The sequence below is a fragment of the Mastomys coucha genome, unplaced genomic scaffold (assembly GCF_008632895.1).
Source record: "Mastomys coucha isolate ucsf_1 unplaced genomic scaffold, UCSF_Mcou_1 pScaffold5, whole genome shotgun sequence".
NCBI lineage: Eukaryota > Metazoa > Chordata > Mammalia > Rodentia > Muridae > Mastomys > Mastomys coucha.
The window spans coordinates 20,482,357-20,503,053 of NW_022196911.1; the positions used below are offsets into that span (position 1 = coordinate 20,482,357).

Below are 20,697 nucleotides of genomic sequence, written 5' to 3' on the forward strand. Positions count from 1 at the left end.
AAAGGAGAAATTCGCATGTAAATAAAGAAAATATCTAAAATAAATAAATAAATAAATAAATAAATAAAAAATATTTACTTCTATGTTTATTCACATAAAAAAAATACTATTTAAAAAATTTTGAATTAATTCTACTCTAGGCTCAAATTTAGTTGTTACAGAAATACTGAGCATTATTTTTGAATTGTTGAAGATATCATAATTGTACATATTATGTATTCATATGATTGAACAATCTATATTCCACTACTTCTCCTAGATGTTTTACTTCTCTGCATTACAGATGGTTTACAGTATCTTTATGTTATAATCCCATATAGTGTTTATATGGCATAAAGATAGATGATATAAAAATAATCTTAATATTTAATTATAACAGATAGTAAATAGGCTGAGTAAATCAAACACAAATTTCCAATTTCTGGACTTATATGAAAATGAGGTAGAATCAGTTGTAAGTTTCAATTGGTAGGACATAATGTTATTAATTATTTATACAAATTGTTTTAATATTAACAATAATAGAATAGGAAAAATGTTGTATTCAAATACTAGATATGAAAGGCAGAAGAGCCCGGGCTGATGTCAAATAGACCCTAAGAGAACACAAATGCCAGCCCAGGCTACTATACCCAGCAAAGCTCTCAATTACCATAGATGGAGAAACCAAGGTATTTCAAGACAAAACCAAATTTATACAATATATTTCCATAAATCCAGCCCTTCAAAGGATAATAAATGGAAAACTCCAACACAAGGAGGGAAACTACATCCTAGAAAAAGCAAGAAGTAAACTTTCAACAAAACTAAGGGAAGATGGCCACATGAACAGAATTCCAACTCTAACAACAAAAATAACAGGAGGTAACAATTACTTTGCCTTAGTATCTATTAATATCAATGGACTCAATTCCTCCCAAAAAAGACATAGACTATCAGACTTGCCACATAAACAGGACACAACATTGTGTTACATACAGGAAATCTACCTCAGTGACAAAGAGAGACCCTACCTCAGAGTAAAAAACTGGAAAAACAATTTTCCAAGCCAATTGTCCCAAGAAAATGGCTGGAGTAGCCATTCTAATATCGAATAAAATCAACTTTCAACCTAAAGTGATTAGAATGATAATGAGGGATATTTCATACTCATCAAAGGTAAAATCTACCAAGATGAACTCTCAATTCTGAACATCTAGGCTCCAAATGTAAGGGCATCTACATTTATGAAAGGAACTTTACTAAAGCTCAAAGCACACATTGCACTGCACACAATAATAGAGGGAGACTTCAACACCCCACTTTCTGCAAGAGACAGATCATAGAAACAGAAACTAAAGAGAGACATAGTGAGACTAACAGAAGTCATAAAACACAGGATTCAACAGATATCTATAGAACATTTTATACTAAAACAAAAGGATATAACCTCTTCTTAGTACCTTATGGTACCTTCTCCAAAACTGACCATATAATGAGTCAAAAAATAGGCCTCAAGAGATATAAGAAGACTGAAATAATTTCTTGCATCCTGTCAGATAACCATGGACTAAAGCTGGTCCTCAATAACAACATAAACAATAGAAAACCCACATACACATGGAAGGTAAACAACACTCTACTCAATAATAACTTGGTCAAGGTAGAAATAAAGAAAGAAAATGAAGACTTTTTAGAGTTAAATGAAAATGAAGTCACAACATACCCAACCTTATGGGACACAAGAAAAGCAATCCTAAGAAGAAAACTTATAGAGCTCTGAGTGCGTCCAAAGAGAAACTGGAGAGAGCATACACTAGCACTTTGATATCATATCTGAAAGCTCTAGAACAAAAAGAAGCAAATTCACTCAAAAGGATTAGATGGCAGGAAATAATCAAACTCAGGACTGAAATCAACTATAGAACTATACAAAGAATCAAACAAACCAAACCAGGATCTGGTTCTTTGAGAAATCAACAAAATCTATACACCCTAAGCCAGACTAACTGGAGGACACAGAGACAGTATCCTAACAAAATCAGAAATGAAAAAGGAGACATAACAACAGAAACTGAGAAAATCAAAAAAATCACAAGATCCTACTACAAAAGCCTATACTCAACAAAACTGGAAAACCTGGATGAAATGGAAAAATTTTTTATCAGAAAACAGGTACTAGAGTTAAGTCAAGATTAGATAAATGATCTAAACAGTCCCATATTCCCTAACAAAATAGAAACACTCATTAATAGTCTCCCAAACAAAAAATCCCAGGATGAGATGGGTTTAGTACAGAGTTTTATCAGACCTTCAAATAAGACTTAATACCACTACTTCTCAAACTATTCCACAAAATAGAAACAGAAGTTACTCTACCCAATTCATTTGATAAAGCCACAATTACTCTGACACCTAACCTACACAAAGACCAAAAAAAGAAAGAAAACTTCAGACCCATTTCCCTTATGAATATTGATGCAAAAATACTCAGTAAAATTCTTGTAAACTGATTCCAAGAACACATCAAAATGATCATCTATCATGATCAAGTATCCTTCATTCAAGGAATGCAGGGATGGTTCAATATACAGAAATCCATCAACATAATCCACTATATAAACAAACTCAAAGAAAAAATATATGATCATCTCATTAGAGTCTGAGAAAGCATTTGACAAAATCCAACACCCCTTCATGATAACAGTCTTGGAAAGATCAGGAATTCAAGGCCCATACCTAAACATAGTACAATAGAGCAATATACAGCAAACCAGTAGCTAACATCAAATAAATGGAGAGAAATTTGAAGCAATCCCACTAAAATCAGGGACTAGTCAAGGCTGCTCACTACCTACCTATTCAATATTGTACTTGAAGTCCTAGCCAGAGCAATTAGAAAACAAAAGGAGATAAAGGGATACAAATGGAAAAGTAAGAAGTCAAATTATCACTATTTGCTGATGATATGATAGTATACTTAAGTGACCCCAAAAATTCCAACAGAAAACTCCTAGACCTGATAAACAACCTCAGCAAAGTAGCTGGATAAAAAATTAACTCAAGGAAGTCAGTGGCCTTCCTGTACACAAAGGATGAATAGGGTGAGAATGAAATTAGGGAACAATGTCCTTCATAATAGTCACAGATAATATAAAACACCTTAGAGTGACTCCAATTAAGCAATGAAATATCTGTATGACAAGAACTTCAAGTCTCTGAAGAAAGAAATTGTAGAAAATCACAGAAGGAAAAATCTCCCATGCTCATGGATTGGCAGGATTACTATAGTAAAATGGCCACCTTGCCAAAAAACAACTATAGATTCAATGCAATCCCCATCAAAATTCCAACTCAATTATTCACAAAGGTGGAAAGAGCAATTTGTAAATTCATCTGGAATAACAAAAACCCAGGATAGCAAAAACTATTCTCAACAATAAAAGAACTTCTGGCAGAATCACAATCCCTGACCTTAAGCTGTACTACAGAGCAATTGTGAGAAAAACTGCATGGTATTGGTACAGTGACAGGCATTTAGATCAATAGAATAGAACTGAAGACCCAGAAATTAATCCGCACACCTATGTTCATTTGATCTTTGACAAAGAAGTTAAAACCATCCAGTGGAAAAAGAGAGAGCATTTTTGACATATTGTGTTGGTTTAACTGCCGGTTAGCGTGTAGAAGAATGCCAGTTTATACATTCCTATTTCCTTGTACAAAGCTCAAGTCAAGTTGCTGAAGGACCACCACATATAGCCAGATACACTGAAACTTATAGAAAAGAAAGTTGGGAAGAGCCTTAAGCACATGGGCACAGGGGAAAATTTCTTGAACAGAACACCTATAGCTTATGTTCTAAGATCAAGAATTGACAAATGGGACCTTATAAAATTACAAAGTTTCTGTAAGGCAAAGGACACTGTCAATAGGACAAAACAGCAACCAACAGATTGGGAAAAGATATTTACCAACCCTACATTAGATAAGGGCTAATATCCAATATATACAAAATACTCAAGAAGTTAGACTCCAGAGAACCAAATAACCCTATTAAAAAATGGGGTAGAGACCTAAACAAAGAATTCTCAGCTGAGGAATACTAAATGGCTGAGAAGCACCTCAACATCCTTACTCATCAGGGAAATGCAAATCAAAACAACCCTGAGATTCCACCTCATACCAGTCAGAATGGCTAGGATAAAAAACTCAGGTGACAGCAGATGCTGGAGAGGTTGTGGAGAAAGAAGAATACTCCTTCATTGCTGGTGGGATTGCAAGTTGATACAACCACTCTGGAAATTAGTTTGGTGGTTCCTCTAGAAATTGGACATAGTACTACCTGAGGACCAAGCTCTACGACTCCTGGGCATAGACCCTGAAGATGCTATAATATGTAATAAGGACACATTGTTGCTTGATTTTTCACTCTTGAAATAATAAAGTACTTTAAATTACTTTTACTTTACAGGAGCACATGTTTCAAAATGAGATTTTGGATTTTACAAAACATTGTTTTTTAAATTTTTTATTAGACATTTTCTTTTTTTACATTTTAAATTATATCCTCTTTCCCAGTTTCCCCTCAGGAAAAAAAATCCTGTTACTTCCCCACTTCCCCTGCTCACCAACCCACCCTCTCCTGCTTTCTGGCCCTGGCATTCCCCTACACTGGGGCATAGAACCTTTACAGGACCAAGGGCATCTCCTCCCCTTGATGACCAACTAGGCCATCCTCTGCTATACATATGTTCCTGGAGCCATTAGAACAACCATGTGTACCCTTTGGTTGGTGGTTTAGTCCCTCAGAGCTCTGAGGGAACTAGTTAGTTCATATTGTTGTTTGTCCAAAGGGGCTGCAAACCCTTCAGCTCCTTGGGTCCTTTCTCTAACTCCTTCATTGGGGACCCTGTGTTCAGTTCAATGGATGATTGTGAGCCTCTACTTCTGTATTAATCGGGCACTGTCAGAGCCTCTCTGGAGACAGTTATATCCCTCGGCCACCTGGGGCCAATGTCCAGCATTGTGGTTCCCTGTGGCAGAACGAGGGGATGGTGTCAGGAAGGGGCCCTGGCCATGGGGGCCGTGGTAGCAGAGAGTGCATTTGCTCCTGACAATCAATGGGAGGAGAGGTCCCTGTTCTTCTGAAGAGGGATGCTAGTGCCAGGAAGTAGTAGGTAGAGGGTGGGTTGATGAGCAGGGGAAGGGGGAAAGGGACAGGGTTTTGTTTCGGAGGGAAAACTGGAAAGGGGATATCATTTCAAACTTAAATAAAGAAAATATCTAATAAAAAACAAATACCAGATATCCAATGTTAGGCAAATTAGATGACATGATTTAATCTTTGTATCCTCTTATTTTCAGCAATTAAACTTTAAGGTTTATATGGAAATTGAAATTGTACATGTTACATATCTTTCATGTTTGTGACTATTTTTGACTTTTAACATTTTCATAGTGTTTATTGTGGGTTAAAACCTTTGCTACCAGTCAAATAATATTGAGAAGTACTGAAGTTTCCAATCTGTGATTCAGTAGCATATTTTGGAGATTTGGAAGACAGAAGATATGATGCTGAAGATGATAATGAAACTCCATATACTACCTCTGTGAGAGCCTATCTACAAGAGCTTAAAATAGCAGCAGAAAAGGGTGTTGGGTGAAGAGAGCTGCAGAGAGCTGCTGGAGGGAAACAATCTCTTTAAAGCAATAAAATGTTATACAAAATTATTATGCCTCATAGTACCAAGTAATTTTATTTATGTTAAAAATTCTATGATTTTAGGCTATAAAGTATATCATAAAAATCTGATAGTTATTATTTTAAAACAAGAAGAAATCTAGTTAATGTCTATAAAATACATTAACTGGCATTATGCTCTCCCAGACCCTTTCTTGTGTATAACTTTATTTAATCTGCCATCAAATTTCCAGCATACTCTCATATCAGTATTTCACAGAAAAGAATGATAAATTCCAAAGCACTATTGGGAGTGCATTGTGCAAATATATTTCAAAAGTTGATTCTGTGGCTTGCATGAAGGCATTTCTGATAGTTAATTACTTATTTTCGTAACTGACATTAGATTAAACAGTGAACTTTCATTTATTAAACATATTACTCTGTAGAATGCAGTCAAAATCACAACAACTAGAAAGATGACAGCCCATCTTTCAAAGTCATCTCCTTGCAGAGATCAGCTTTGATTCAGTTGAATTGAAATCTATTAAAAGACTGTGGATGGTGAAATGAGAAACTTCTGCAAAGGATGAAACGAGGAGAGTATGGCTGACTGTTTTTGCTCTAATCACCCAAATCATGTTGTCCACATCAGAAGTTCAGATTCTGTGAATTTATTTGATGAGTTACTCTTTACCACTCTGACACTAAAACTTCATTAAATTTCACTTAATTAACTTTGTATCTGATAATTAAAAATATTGATCTTTTGTATAATGCAATTACAGTGTAAGATAATAAAATTCACATTGAATTTTATGATTCCATGCCAATATAATTAAGCTAATTTAAAATAGTACAGAATTGAAACTTAGTGATTGGAGTATTAAATAACTAGTATAAATTAAGTTTTCAATTTGATGATGATAACATTATTATTCTGTGTGTGTCTTAACTTTTCTCTCTGTCTCTCCAACTAGGTCTCTTTCTTTCTCTCTCTATGTATACAGATATGAATATGCATATATAAGTAGGAATGTACATATATATATATATACATATAGAAAGATATGTATATGTGTATAAATACATATTGTTAATATATGTACATGTGTTTCATGTCTATAACTTTAATCCATGTGCTAGATATTCACTACCAAAATCAACAATACTGAAAACTGAGCCTAGTAGCAAAGAATTGGCTCATGATAGCAAAATGCTCATCAATTTATGCTGTAATATTGGCAGTGTATCATTAATCACAGGAGTCATATGCAGAGTGAATGACAATAGTCATTCTTTCTATACACACTTGCTATGTTCCTAAAGAAAATAAAAACTCACTTCCCAGATCTTAGCAAAATATTACTCTTACATTTCAAAAAGTGAAACAAATTATTTTATTTAAAGATCAAGTCTGTAGTGTCTACATATAGCTATAGAAAATAGAAAAAATATCTAACTAATAATAAAGAAAATCTCTGTGACGATGGCAATAACTGTCAACTGCCCTTGATTAGTCTCAGCAGATAATTTCTAAGTAAAATTTTCACAAATGTTTAAGGAGTTGTGTTATTATCCAGTCTAAGTTGTTCTATTGCTGTTTGCTTATAACTTTTACACTGTTACTCCACTTCTGTCATTTCATGGAGCATGAAAACTTTGAGGTAGAGATGACAGTGGAGAACTAGATGAATTCTCACATCCTGACTTGAAAGCAGAAGTCAGAGAAAAGAGAGATTTCAGATGTCACATGAACTTTAAATCCTTAAAGCTTGCTTCTAGTGAAACATCTCTCCCTAAAATATTGATCACACACTGCTCTTTTCTGAAGATTCCAATAATGAAATAAAATATTTTGTTAAAATAATATTACTATTGAAGAGATGACAGAAATCTAGCAATCTCAACAATGTGCACATAACTGTGTTTTCTGAAAACATAGGAAGTTGTACCTATGAGGTCATAGCACATGAGACAAGTAATTATAAATCTGTAGGCTTAAGCCAGAACAAATTCCCATATAGAGAGTGAAGGAAGACATAAAGACACACCCCCAGAAAATGAGATATTGACAATTGGTAGCTGTTGGGAGAAGAGTCATATTTTTAGCATGAATATCATGGCTTATTGGCAACCCTCAAGTGAGGTCCACACACACACAAGAGTATATGAGGATCACAGAGGTCTTAGATTAATTACAATATTTTGGGTAGTTAAGAAAAAGATGAATAGATATGGAAGGTTTGGGAGGCTTGAATATGGTCAAAACACATTGCCAAAAATTATCAACAATCTAAAAATTGAAAAAAATATATTTTAAATTTTATACCTTTATATAAAATTTCTATATTTATATATTAATATATTTTAAATTTTATATTAAAAATGAGTGGGCACATCACAGCTATTAATATCTGAGCCATGGATAGGTCTTAAAAAATTATTGAAATACATCTGGAAAAGCAAATTGATTCTTTGTCAATATATGTTAACTGGCACCCTGAAATAAAACATACTGTGAAGTACTCCAGAAATATTTATTTATTTTTTGCTACAATCAATACTTGAAGTGAATCAAAGATATAAAACAAGTATGGTTTTTAATGACTATGGTGGGTCATTGCAAAGACAAGATGATGAATTTTGACATTTAAGTTCCTAAACAAAGAAATGAAAATGTTTATCACTGATTTGAATTCACATCATTTTCATTGGCTAGTGTATTATGGAATCCTGTGAAAAAATAAGAAAGCTTTCTGTAAAACCTGTTTTTACCTGTCTCATTAGAAATCTCATCTTCTGCACAAGGAGTGCAATTGTAGCAGCAGATTGCCTTACCCTCCAGGGTTATTTTTCTAAATCCAGGCCTACAACTCTCACTGCACACAGATGAAGGAATCTGAGAAAAATGAAAGGAATGTGTGTTATTTAATGCTTATGGTTTTATAGGAAAAATAAATATCCAGAGTTTTTGAATCCTATATGATGAATTCCTATGTATTTTTATAAGTACAGAGGATTATTCAGAAAAGTTATTCCAAAACAAATGTGTTTAAATATTTGTCTGATAATTATTAGAGCGGTAGAGAATTTGACAACAATGGAGTAGGGACAAATTTGTGAACAGGAGGTCACAGGAAAGATGATATAAAGTCCATGGGTTTTCTTCATTCTGATATCATCTCTATATTTTATGACTACTGCATTGAGTACCTTTATTTCCACAATGATTGTGAATCTTGACTGTCAGTTGACAGGATTTAGGAAGCAAAGGTATGTGTATTATTAACAATAAATATAAAGATCAAATTTGCTAGATTGAAGAGATCCTCTTAAATTCAAGTGTCATTTTTTATCAGATAATATCTAAGAACAAATGTATGAAAAAAGAAGACAGCTGTATTATCCATACCTTTTTGCATGCAGGGGATATTATATCATCTGCAACCTCATACATTTGGAAATCATGTATTTACTAATTTAATGCACTGTACCCTCAAATTGTTTCTTAAATTATTTCAGCTATGTGTTTTAGTATAGAATGCAGTCAAACCAATAGTTTACACAGGTGTACACTATATAGCTCTGTTTTTCCAGAGGCAAAAAAACTAAACTAACTGATCATGGGTTGAAATTTCTAAGAAAGATTGTCAATGAACTCATTGAGAATCTATGGATAGTTAAGTAATACTAACACAGTTATTATATGTCATTTGGAATGGAAAAAATTCCACATAGGTTAAAGTATTTAGGTGCATACTTCCATATTTTTCGTACTCTTTGAAAAGTTATGGAAAATTTAGGAGCCTCAGACATGCTGGGGAAATTATCTCAATGTTATTGGAATTGAAATATTTAAATACTTTCCTCAGATCTAGGTTTCTCATTTCATTTACTTTAAGTATAGTTATATAGAAACATTATTTTTCTGTATCTGAGCCTGACTTCATGACTACCTCTTGTTGTCATACTTCTCTCAAACCATAAGCAAAAATATACTTTTCTTCCACGATTCAATGTTTGGTCATTTTGTGTGATCATACAATAAAAAATAATGTTTATATTATTTCATGTTATTGATCACAAAATGGGAAAATTATATAAAGCACAATGACCCATGAGTTATTTTGGAGATAGAAATATTCTGTTCTAAAGTGTTCATAGTTTGTTACAAATGATATTCATTGAGTGAACACTGTGGGCCTTATTTAACATTAAATACTTCCATTAGTCTGAATCAAGGAACAAGAAAACCTAATACACTAGTATTAACTTTGTTGTATTTTATACTGATAATCAAAGAGTTATGGATCTTCAGTCAGAAAACAATTGTCGTTGTATCAGAAAATAAAAAAAATTATTCTTAACATAAGCATAAAGCATTGATTAAACAAATAACTCACCTCTGAAAATCCTTCTGGCCATTGTATCATCTGTTCAGATAAGGACAACTGTTGGTCCTGGGCAGTATTTGCAGAAAAGGATCCTATTTTCACCTTTAGTCCAAGACCCTTTGGTAAGTTCCAAATGTTAAGAATGTCATATTCTGCATTTAATTTTTGTCTCCCATCTAAACTCATGTTGTCTCTCTCATCAATTTCATTCAAGAAAGTGTTAAGCTGAAAGAAATTCATGGATTTGTAATACACTGTGTTCAAGATGCAGAATCAACCTATGCTTTTGAATGTCTTATTGTTCTTAATTTCTGATGTGAAAGCCAAATTAATGAAGCTTCCAGTAATGTTGAGTAAATGAATCACTGAATGAGTGGGATATAATCCTGCTTGAATGCCCATCAGCTTCAGTGAAAACTATGAAACAACTTTAGGTAATGCATCAATGACTTCTAACTCATGCCTATGATAATTTTTTGAAACCAAGTCAAACCCATTTACTTTCAGATGATCTTCAGAGATGGAGTCTGAAATGAAGGTGTTCATGTCTCAAGGCTAATTTAGGGAATTATTTAACACAAAACCACTATCGTTTCACTTACATGTCCACTCATTTATCCCTATTGTAATAAACACATAAATTACTCATTTGATTGCAACTATTACCAGGCAAATATTGTATATCTAGTTATTGATAACATGAAATTGGTATTGACTATGAAAATACCAGCCTAGTATCTGTATTCCATTTCTCAGCAACACATACTTGACACTGCTTTGACTTCTAGATAATTTTCAAAACTCCAAAATTCTTGAGATTGTTGACAAGATAAACAGAATTTTAGAGTCTATAATTTACTGTCATTGCACATCTCATACATCAGAATGATGATAATACAATTTAGTACAATGATTACTACCTGCCAGGGCAAGAACTCCATCATATCCTCATTTTTATGGGGTTGTATTTGTACTTGTTGAATACTCATCACATGAAGACTGTGAGCCAGAGCATACACAGCATTATAGATAGTCTTGCTCTCTTCACTAACCGCTATGTCAAAAATATGGCAAGGTAATACATCCAAAGAAGCATTAGCTTGACAGTTAGTCAATAGTTGACAGTCAGTATCAGAAAATGAGCACTTGAAGAACAAATGCCACAACTTAGGAAGGTAAATATCTTCTGGGTATTTGTAAGGATTAACTGTTTGAATGAAATTAGTAAACTCAAAATTGTTTCTGTAATGATGAGTAAAAATTAAGCTCCCATGGAATGAGTCTAACAAGAAATAATCAGCATAGTCAGTAATATGAGGCTCAGTGTTCATGACCCAGACTTTCCCTGTCAATAACCTTTGCCCAATATTTCTCATTAGGCCTTCTAGGGAATCAATGTCACCATAAATAATTATGACATTTGTGTAATCCATATTTTCCCAGAATTTGTTAAAATGTGAAGTCCAGGTGGCAGGGATCATTTTAACAAAAGCTATGCAAACTCCTTTTCTCTGCATCTCTTCTTTGATATCTGATAGAATTTTATTCCCGTTGTGGTCGTCTGGAAGGATGACACCAACCCAGGACCACTTAAAATGAACCATCAAAGAGACAATGCCAAGTGAAAGAGATGTATACTTTGGGGCCATTTGGTAGAGAGAAGAATACTGACTTCGGTCACTCAAGATGGAATCATAAGGTCCAAAGGAAAGCTGAACCAAGTAAGAAAAAGAATATTAAGATCAAACACAATTTTAATCCTGAAACAACAAATGATACCAGGAAAAGAAATATAGTTTTAGCCCAATTTTAAAGGAAAATTCCTGCCAACCTGTTAGTTTCAAATGAATACCTAGTTCCATTTATTTGACTGCCATTTTTCTTGCATGTAAGAGAAATTTGTTTCACATCCATGTGTCTGGGTACTGGCTTTTATGCTTTAGTAATTCAAATATCCCTCTTGTAGGTTGAAAAAACATCTATAATATCAATGACGATATAAGACTCCTAGTTCCTACACTCCAAATTTTCTCACCTGTGGAAATTTAAAGAGTTGAAATAATGTGCCAATTTGAGCAGATGTTGTCCATGATGTTCCCGTGAGTGCAGCAGAAATTTTTTTCTTGTCACAGTTATAGTTTGGTAGTATCATTTTCTTCCCTCTAGTTGTGAGCCAATTAAAGGCATTCATGAGAGTGTCCTTCTCAGTGAATCGGACATTGTAGAAATCAAATCCAAGTGATATATTAGGTAAAATATTGGGGTTCCCATTGATCTCCTCAATGGCAAATACCAGAGCAAGAATATACTGGTAATTCTTAAAATTATATCTGTGTAAATGGCAAAATATAAACAAGAGGAATAACATATAGACCACATATTGAGTACAGTAAACTTTATATTTCATGTTTAATTCCATAAAATATATAAAAATATTCACCATGAATAGGTGGAATTAGATTGGTTACATAGGTCAAGATTTGGCAAGTTCATTTAGCATTACCACCCATTAATTGTAGTTCCTCAAGCATACTCTATTTCTTTTTTATTAGATAACACCAAATAATTTCAGTCTAAAACTCAGATAACACTTTCTCCCTAAATAACAGATATTCTGTTATCTCGCTCTTGGCATTCTGAACTCTTCAGTTATGAAAACCCACTATTATTTTTGTAAAGTTAATCAGATTTTAGAAACAATATTTTTATTAACTAATAATTCAAGGTTAACTAATACATGCCATATGGAGTTACTGTTGCCATTTTTCTGACATTAATTTTCAGTTTGGGATACTGGAATTGCTTACATTCAAGCTTAGAACTTGCAGAGAAAAGCCAGCATCTTTCATCAATTTGATATGATTAAAAATAATGCATCACAAGTTTATATTTTATATATTTGTCTGTATCCTTGAGAGCATGTATGTCTCTTTGTAGGTAAAGTTTTATGGAGGTCAGTAAGTATGAATTCAAGAGAAGAAAACATTCAGGGTTACAACTAGCTTTTCTTCTTATTTAAACATAGTCTATTTTATTTATTTATGGCTTTCATTCATTTTGTTATCAATTGCTTGCTTTGTTGATTCAAGAAAAGTCTGGACTTTAGTGGAAGTTTCTGGGTATATCAGGCTGGTCTTGAACTCATAAATGTCCACCTGCCACTCTATGGTGAATTCTGGGAATAAAGTCTTGCAATACTACATATGGCTGCTCATTTTATTTATTTTCTATTCACATATTCCAAATTTACTACAAAGGGAACTTCTAGAGATATGCTTATTTCTGTCTCCTACTCTACTCATGACTACTGCATCACAGGCATGCACCCATATTCTTTTGTGAAATATTAACTCAGGTCATCAGTCTTTTACTTGGAATGTTCTACTCTCTGAGCTTTCACTTCATTTGTATAGTAATCACTTATATGAGGAGAAAAATATCTTTTTTTTTCTCTGAAAGGCCATGATTCCCCATTGACAGAAAAGTACATTTTATTTCAGTGCCAAAGTTTGCTTATTACGAAAATGCTTCATCATGGTTCCATTGTGCAACTTTTCTTTCCCTACAAAGGATTATAGAACTTAGCCCAGGAGCATTGGAAAGATTCTCACAAACTCTTGTACTTAGAACCAGTGGTTAGAAATAACATCATGGGTAGGATGATTTCTCAATACTGCAGGCTAATTATATTTATGATTTCACAGTATATATAATAATACACAATGACCTTAAAATGTTCACATCAATCAAAACATTAACATGTAGAATGAAGGTATCCATTCGCATCAACCAAAACCTGAGAAACTATTTTTCTTAGCATTTTGTTTCTGTGAGGAGACACAGTGACCACAGCAACTAGAATAAACACTGGGATTAGCATACATTTTCAAAGCTTTAGTCTATTATGGTTATAGTGGGAAGTATATTAGTATAAAGACAGAAATGGTCTTCTATATATTTACTTCTTAATCCACATGTAGGACAATTGGAAAATGAAACACATGGTCCATACTTGATCTCCTTGGACCTATAAGCCTTCCCAAACAGTAACCCACTTCCTCTAGCAAGTTTAAACCTTACTCCAAAGGCCACACATCCTGATAGTACCACTCATTATAGGCAAAATATGCAAACACAATAGAATATTGGATGTATTTCTGTTCAAACTACTTCTTTCCATTCAATGGCCTTCATAGGCTTGGAGCCACAACATAATGCAAAATGTATTTAGTCTAGTTTCAAAAGTTTCTATAATTTAAAATGCCCTGAAAATTTTCAAGGTCCAAAGTTCAGATTCTCTTATGAGAATTCTACATTCTATCATCTTTAACTCCTAGTAAAAGCAAAATAAAACAGCAGATCACATACCTCCAATGACACAGACTATACATTACTATTTCAAATTTGAGGTAATGGATCATAGTGAGGAAGTACTGGACCAAAGCAAAACAAAAATCAAAAACAAAACAAAAGAAACAAACATAAAATTATCTCAAAAAACTCTAAACACTGCATCTCGTTATTTGATGTCAAAGTGGTCTTGAGATCTCTAATTCCATTCATCTTTCTTGAATGTAAAACACTTCTTTCTTTGGGCTTGTTCCATTCCCTATTAGCAGAGCTCCTTAGTTGGTAACCCTGGGTCGGGTAATGTTGAGCATCTTGGGGTCTACATTGCAATCCAGACTTCTCCTTTAGAGCTTCACATATTGGCTCCTCTAGGTATCAATGCAAAGATATCCTCGGTAAACTCTTGGCCTTATGATTTTTCCTTAGTATCAGAGAGATTCCATAATACCTTTCTTTCTTCCTTGATTTTTAACATCAGAACCACATGGCTGCAACTGCCAATTTATACTGCTTACCAGGGCTAGAATATGGCTCCCTCATAAAGTTTAATCCTCATTATCTTTCTATACCTTTTGGTTACCTTTATTATCTATGTTTGAATATTGTGAAAGTTCCCTATGTATTCCAGGCTGGCTTCCAACTCATAGATCCACCAGCTGGAATTACATGTATGAACCTCCATATCTAGCTATAAATTTATTTTTAATTCTTTTTCACAAGTTAGAAACTTAGCTGGTTAGAATCTTGCCCTGTTGTCTCCACTGCCTTGCTTTCCTTTACCATCAGGATTTAATTTATTTATTTTTTTTATCTATTTGAATAAAGGATTTAAATCCATTACATTTCTCATTACTTTTTACATCCAGATATGTATATTTTGTACAAAAATGTTCAATTTGTATAATCTGTCCATTTTCTTCCTTAGCTTCTTCCTTTTTATTATATATCTCCATAAGTGTAGACAGTAATAACCAGACAACAGAGTCAATACTAGACTGTGTTAAGATTTCCTCTGACAAAGGATTTATCTCTTCACTTTATCTTTAGGTAGACTTTTTTGACTAGGTCAAAAACAGCAATGATATTTGACAATGTAACAAGCACAGTCTCAATGAAGCATACTACCATTAATCTTATCTGAAATCACTTGAGCAAGAATGCAGTCTATATGTGCGATATCTACTCAAAGGACAACAGCATTGAAACTTCATAACTGCTGGAAGATGAATCAGGATTCTTCAGTAATCTGATCCCTGGATAGGCAAATCAGATTCTTGTATAATCTTATACTCAAGAGCACTTGGGCAACACAAAGTTGAATTCATTTAGGATAACAGTATTAAAATTAAAGTTGGATTGATAGAGAGATAAGGGCAGAGATGGTCAGTATTAAACAAGATTGTAGATTTGGAGAATTGCCTATATGTATAAATATAATGATTAAGATTTCCAAGGAACAATTGTATGATGGGGAAGAAAACTGGTTCAACAATTAAGAGGGTTATTTTACCACAGAACCCAAGGTTTGTTCTTAGAAATTATTACTCTAAGTCACCTAAATCTCCAAATCTACATGACTAAATACTAATTAAAATATACACACATAAATAAAAAGAAGTATATTAGTATTAATTATATTAATGTGATAAGAAGCAATAGAGATATCAAAAAAAATAAAATGGAAGATTAATAACCTGGGATCTATGGTATATGATCATTGCTCATGCTACCTAATTGTTTTTATCATTGAGATTTATTAAAATACTCTTTTAAATGTACATATGTATTTTGAAATTAATTTAATTTATCATGTGATAGTTTAATAAAGTTATTTGATATCATTAAAATTATCAAAGGATTAGTAGACATTATTTTTTAAAGGAAAGCAGTACTCACTAATAAGTGAATATTAGCCAAAAAGTACAGAATATCCATGATGCAACACTTAGACCATATGGAGTTTAACTATTGTTAACTTCCCTTATTAGGGAGGCTCAAATAAGGACATTTCAACTCCACTTAGAAGGGGGAATACATTTATCACAAGAGGCAGAGGGAGCAAGGGACATGTGTGGGAGAAAAAAGGTAGATGGAAAAGTGGGGTCAGGATCAAGTATGGAGGGAGATAGGAGAGAAACCCAGAGGGCTAGGAGAACGAATGAAAATATGCAGGTTCTAGGGGTTTGGGACATGGGAAACTCTAGAAAGTCCTACAGACCTGGGACTCAATGAGGATAACCTTGGCCAAAGTGCCCCACAGTGGGGAGATGAACCAGAAAAGGCCATCTCCTGTAGAGAGACAGGGCTGCCAGTGGGGAGATGAGGCTATCAACCCATCTTCAACATTTTTGACCCAGAATTGTTCCTGTGTAAAGGGAATGCAGTGACATAGGTAGAGCAGAGAATGAAGAAAAGGCCATTCAGTGACCAGCCAAATTTGGGATCCATCCCAAGCACAGGCACCAAACCTTACTATTACTGATGCCATGTTGTGCTTTCAGACAGGAGCAGAGCATGTCTGTTCTCTGAAAGGCTCTGCCAGCAGTTGGCTGAGACAGATTCAGATACTTGAAACCAACCGTTGGACTGAAGTCGGGATCCATTAGGGAAGAGCTAAGAAAGGGTTGAGGTGGATAAAAGAGATGGCAACCTCATAGGAAGAATAACATTATCAACTCACTCGACCCCTAAGAGGTCCCAGGTACTAAGCAACCAACCAAAGTGCATACAGGGCCTGGTTCATGACCCCAGTCACATATGCAGCAGAGAACTGCCTTGTTTGGGTTTAGCAGGAGAGGATTTGCCTAATCCTACAGACATGTGATACCCCAGGGAAGGAAGAGTTGAGTTGTGAGTGACAAGATCTATAAGGAGGTGGGGAAGCAGACTCTCAGAGTCAAAGCAGAGGGATGTAGAGGAGATGAACTCTGGGAGTGGGGACAGGGAAGTGGGAGCAACATTTGTGAAGTAAATAAATGAAATAATTTAATGATTAAATAATATTATCCACTCTAAAATAATTTTGTATAATTTGAAAGATAGAATCAATAATATTTTATTATTTAGAAGTACTTCAGATTAAAATACATTTATATATTTAAAGATATATATGATTTTCATAATTCATTACATGTAAGTAATTGGGTTACAATCATTTTTATGTACTACATATCAAGACAGCAGAGCAGCTCATTATCTCCAATCACAGAGGAATGATAAGGGGAAACTTTAATAAAATAGATTTGATCATTTTCTATTGGACATCTGATTTTGAAAAAACATGGAAAATAATAAATATATTTTGATAATGACTACTATTTTCTTCTTCTCTTGACATTATGATACAATTTCATAATTTCCCTATTCTCTTTGCTTTATGCAAAACCTTATGAATCTTCTTTCTCCTTCTTAATTCATGAATGATTATTTTATTAATAGCCAAGAGAACTTACACTTACATACACACACACACACACTCACACTCACACACACACACACACACACACACACACACACACACACATGGTAACTAAGGAATGTTTTGAAATAGTCTGTTAACATATAATATTCTTACATAGGAAAGAAAATACCAATTAGTTATCCACCAAAAAATGGCCATCCCTGAAAGTCTATATACAAATTAAATCATATATACGGAATGGGTTTTTAAATACTAAACACATTTTCATTAGAGTTTATTGGAAACATCCCAAGAGATCTTGCTTTATCAGCTTGAGTAAATGCCTTGAGAAAAAAAAAATGAGGATGGTAAAATCCATGGGGTGTGTTAAAACAGTTTGGGAGCATAAGCACAGAATGGACAACAGGAATATGATAAGAAAGTTAGCTTTAAATAAAACAGAGCAACTCTCAGCATCACAAAAATAATTTTAGGTTCTGGACAGCGTCTAAAGAATGAACCAGAGGAAAGGAAAGGGAAGTTTGTAATAAGAATGATGGGTACACCCAATGAAATACAAAGTAATTACATGAATGAAATAATGAACTTTGATTATTATTTTTAACATTCCTTGTAGAGAAATTAGGTCTTGTATCTCAAAGATTGGAACAAAATTCATTTTGATTTGTATAGCTAAGGAACATACATGGTTTTGAGTAAGTATAATTACTAGGATTTTGGCCATGTAAAAATGTTAAGAATGTAGAAATTTAGTTGCAAAGGAAAATATAAGATTTGTGTATTCAGAAAAATGTAATTTTGATGAATGATAATTGACCATATTTAAGAAGGATGATAATCAAAATGAACTAACAGACAAATCACTTGGAAACATGGGACATCTGAGAAATGACTTGAATGCATGCTCTTAGCATATTATTATTTTTTAAATCTTGGAATATATCATGTTTTTTATTTTATTGCAATAAAACAAGATTAAACATTATTAAATTTAATTTTCTCTGTATTTGGCATAAAATTAACACATATAGATATACATTAATATATACATGTCTGATCTATGCTTAAATGTGAATATTTTAGTTATATGCACACATATATCTATAAGATAAATGGCAAAATAGTCCTTACACTACTGACTGTCAAGGCCATCACCTCAGTGAAACTGCTAAACACCCTTAGGCCAGAAAATTTGCTGTATATATTATGACATAAATGTGTTGGTATTTCTGGTTGCACTTGAATAAATCTTTGAAGATTATATATTCCATCGAAAACACACTGATAAAAAACTAGTAAGGATACAGACCTCAGAAGTGGCAGAAAAGCTGGAACAGAATCTTTCTACCTCCATCTACACCTAGGAATTACACCAGTCTTCACTCCAGAGACTATGAAAGCCAGAAGGTCCTGGGTTGATGTCATACAGACCTTAAGAGAACACAAATGCCAGCCCAGGCTATTATACCCAGCCAAACTCTCAATTACCATAGATGGAGAAATAAAAGTATTCTGTCACAAAACCAAATTTACACAATATATTTCTACAAATCTAGCCCTTCAAAGGATAATAAATAGAAAACTCCAAAACAAGGAAGGAAACAACATCCTAGAAAAAGGAAGAAAGTGATCTTCCAACAAAACTAAAAGAAGATAGTCACATGAACAGAATTCCAAATCTAACAAAAATAACAAGAAACAACAATTACTTTTACTTAATATCTATTAATGTCACTGGACTCAATTCCCCAATAAAAAGACATAGGCTATCAGACTGGGTATGTAAACAGGAACCAACATTGTGTTGCATATAGGAAACCTACCTCAGTGACAAAGACAGACACTATCTCAGAATAAAAGGCTGGAAAACAATTTTCCAAGAAAGTGTTCCCAAGAAAAAAGCTGGAGTACCCATTCTAATATCAAATAAAATCAACTTTCACCCTAAAGTGATCAAAAATGATAAGGAGGAACACTTAATATTCATCAAAGGTAAAATCTACCAAGATGAACTGTCAACACTGAACCTCTATGTTCCAAATGTAAGGGCATCTACATTCATAAAAGAAACTTTACTTAAGCTCAAAGCACATATTGAACCACCAAAAAAATAGTGGGAGATTTCAACACTCCACTCTCTGCAACGGACAGATCATGGAAACAGAAACTAAACAAAGACACAGTGAGACAAATAGAAGTTATGAAACAGATGGATTTAACAGATATCTATAGAACTTTCTATCCTAAAAACAAAAGGAAATACCTTATTCTCAGCACCTCATGGTACCTTCTCCAAAATTGACCATATAATCAGTCACAAATCAGACGTCAATAGATACTAGAAGATTGAAAAAATTCATTGACTCCTATCAATCAACATAGACTAAGGCTGCTCCTTAATAACAACATAAATAATAGAATGCCAACATACACATGGAAGCTTAATAACACTCTACTCAAATATAACTTGGTCAAGAAAAAATAAAGAAAAAATTAAACACTTTCTAGAGTTTAATGAAAATGAAGCCACAACATACTCAAACTTATGGGACACAATGAAAGCAGTCCTAAGAGGAAAACTAACAGCTTTAAGTGCCTACAAAAAGAAACTGGAAAGAGCATACACCAGCAATTTGACAGCCCATCTGAAAACTCTAGAACAAAAAGAAGCAAATTCACCCAAGAGGAGTCAAAGGGAGGAAATAATCAAACTCAGAGCTGAAATCAACCAAATAGAAACAAAAAGAACTACACAAAAAAATCAACCAAACTAGAATCTGGCTCTTTGAGAAAAATCAGCAAAATAGATAAACACTTAGCCAGACTAACTAGAGGGCACAGAGACAGTATCCTAATTAACAAGATCA

The 20,697-nt window shown here is 33.6% G+C and overlaps 1 protein-coding gene across 2 annotated transcripts in view; it reads right to left on the reverse strand.

Moving 5' to 3' along the window:
• The window catches only part of LOC116076905 (vomeronasal type-2 receptor 116-like), a 32,190-nt gene that overhangs the window by 4,740 nt on the left and 6,753 nt on the right, over window positions 1-20,697 (reverse strand). The window contains exons 2-5 of one of the 2 annotated variants that reach the window (XM_031350985.1): window positions 12,095-12,389; window positions 10,980-11,771; window positions 10,069-10,284; window positions 8,441-8,564 (exon numbers count right to left, since the gene is read on the reverse strand). In XM_031350985.1, coding sequence (XP_031206845.1) covers window positions 8,441-8,564; window positions 10,069-10,284; window positions 10,980-11,771; window positions 12,095-12,389 — 1,427 coding nt within the window. Of the gene's footprint in view, window positions 1-8,440; window positions 8,565-10,068; window positions 10,285-10,967; window positions 11,772-12,094; window positions 12,390-20,697 lie in introns of both variants that reach the window. The other variant, XM_031350984.1, reaches the window with a different exon arrangement.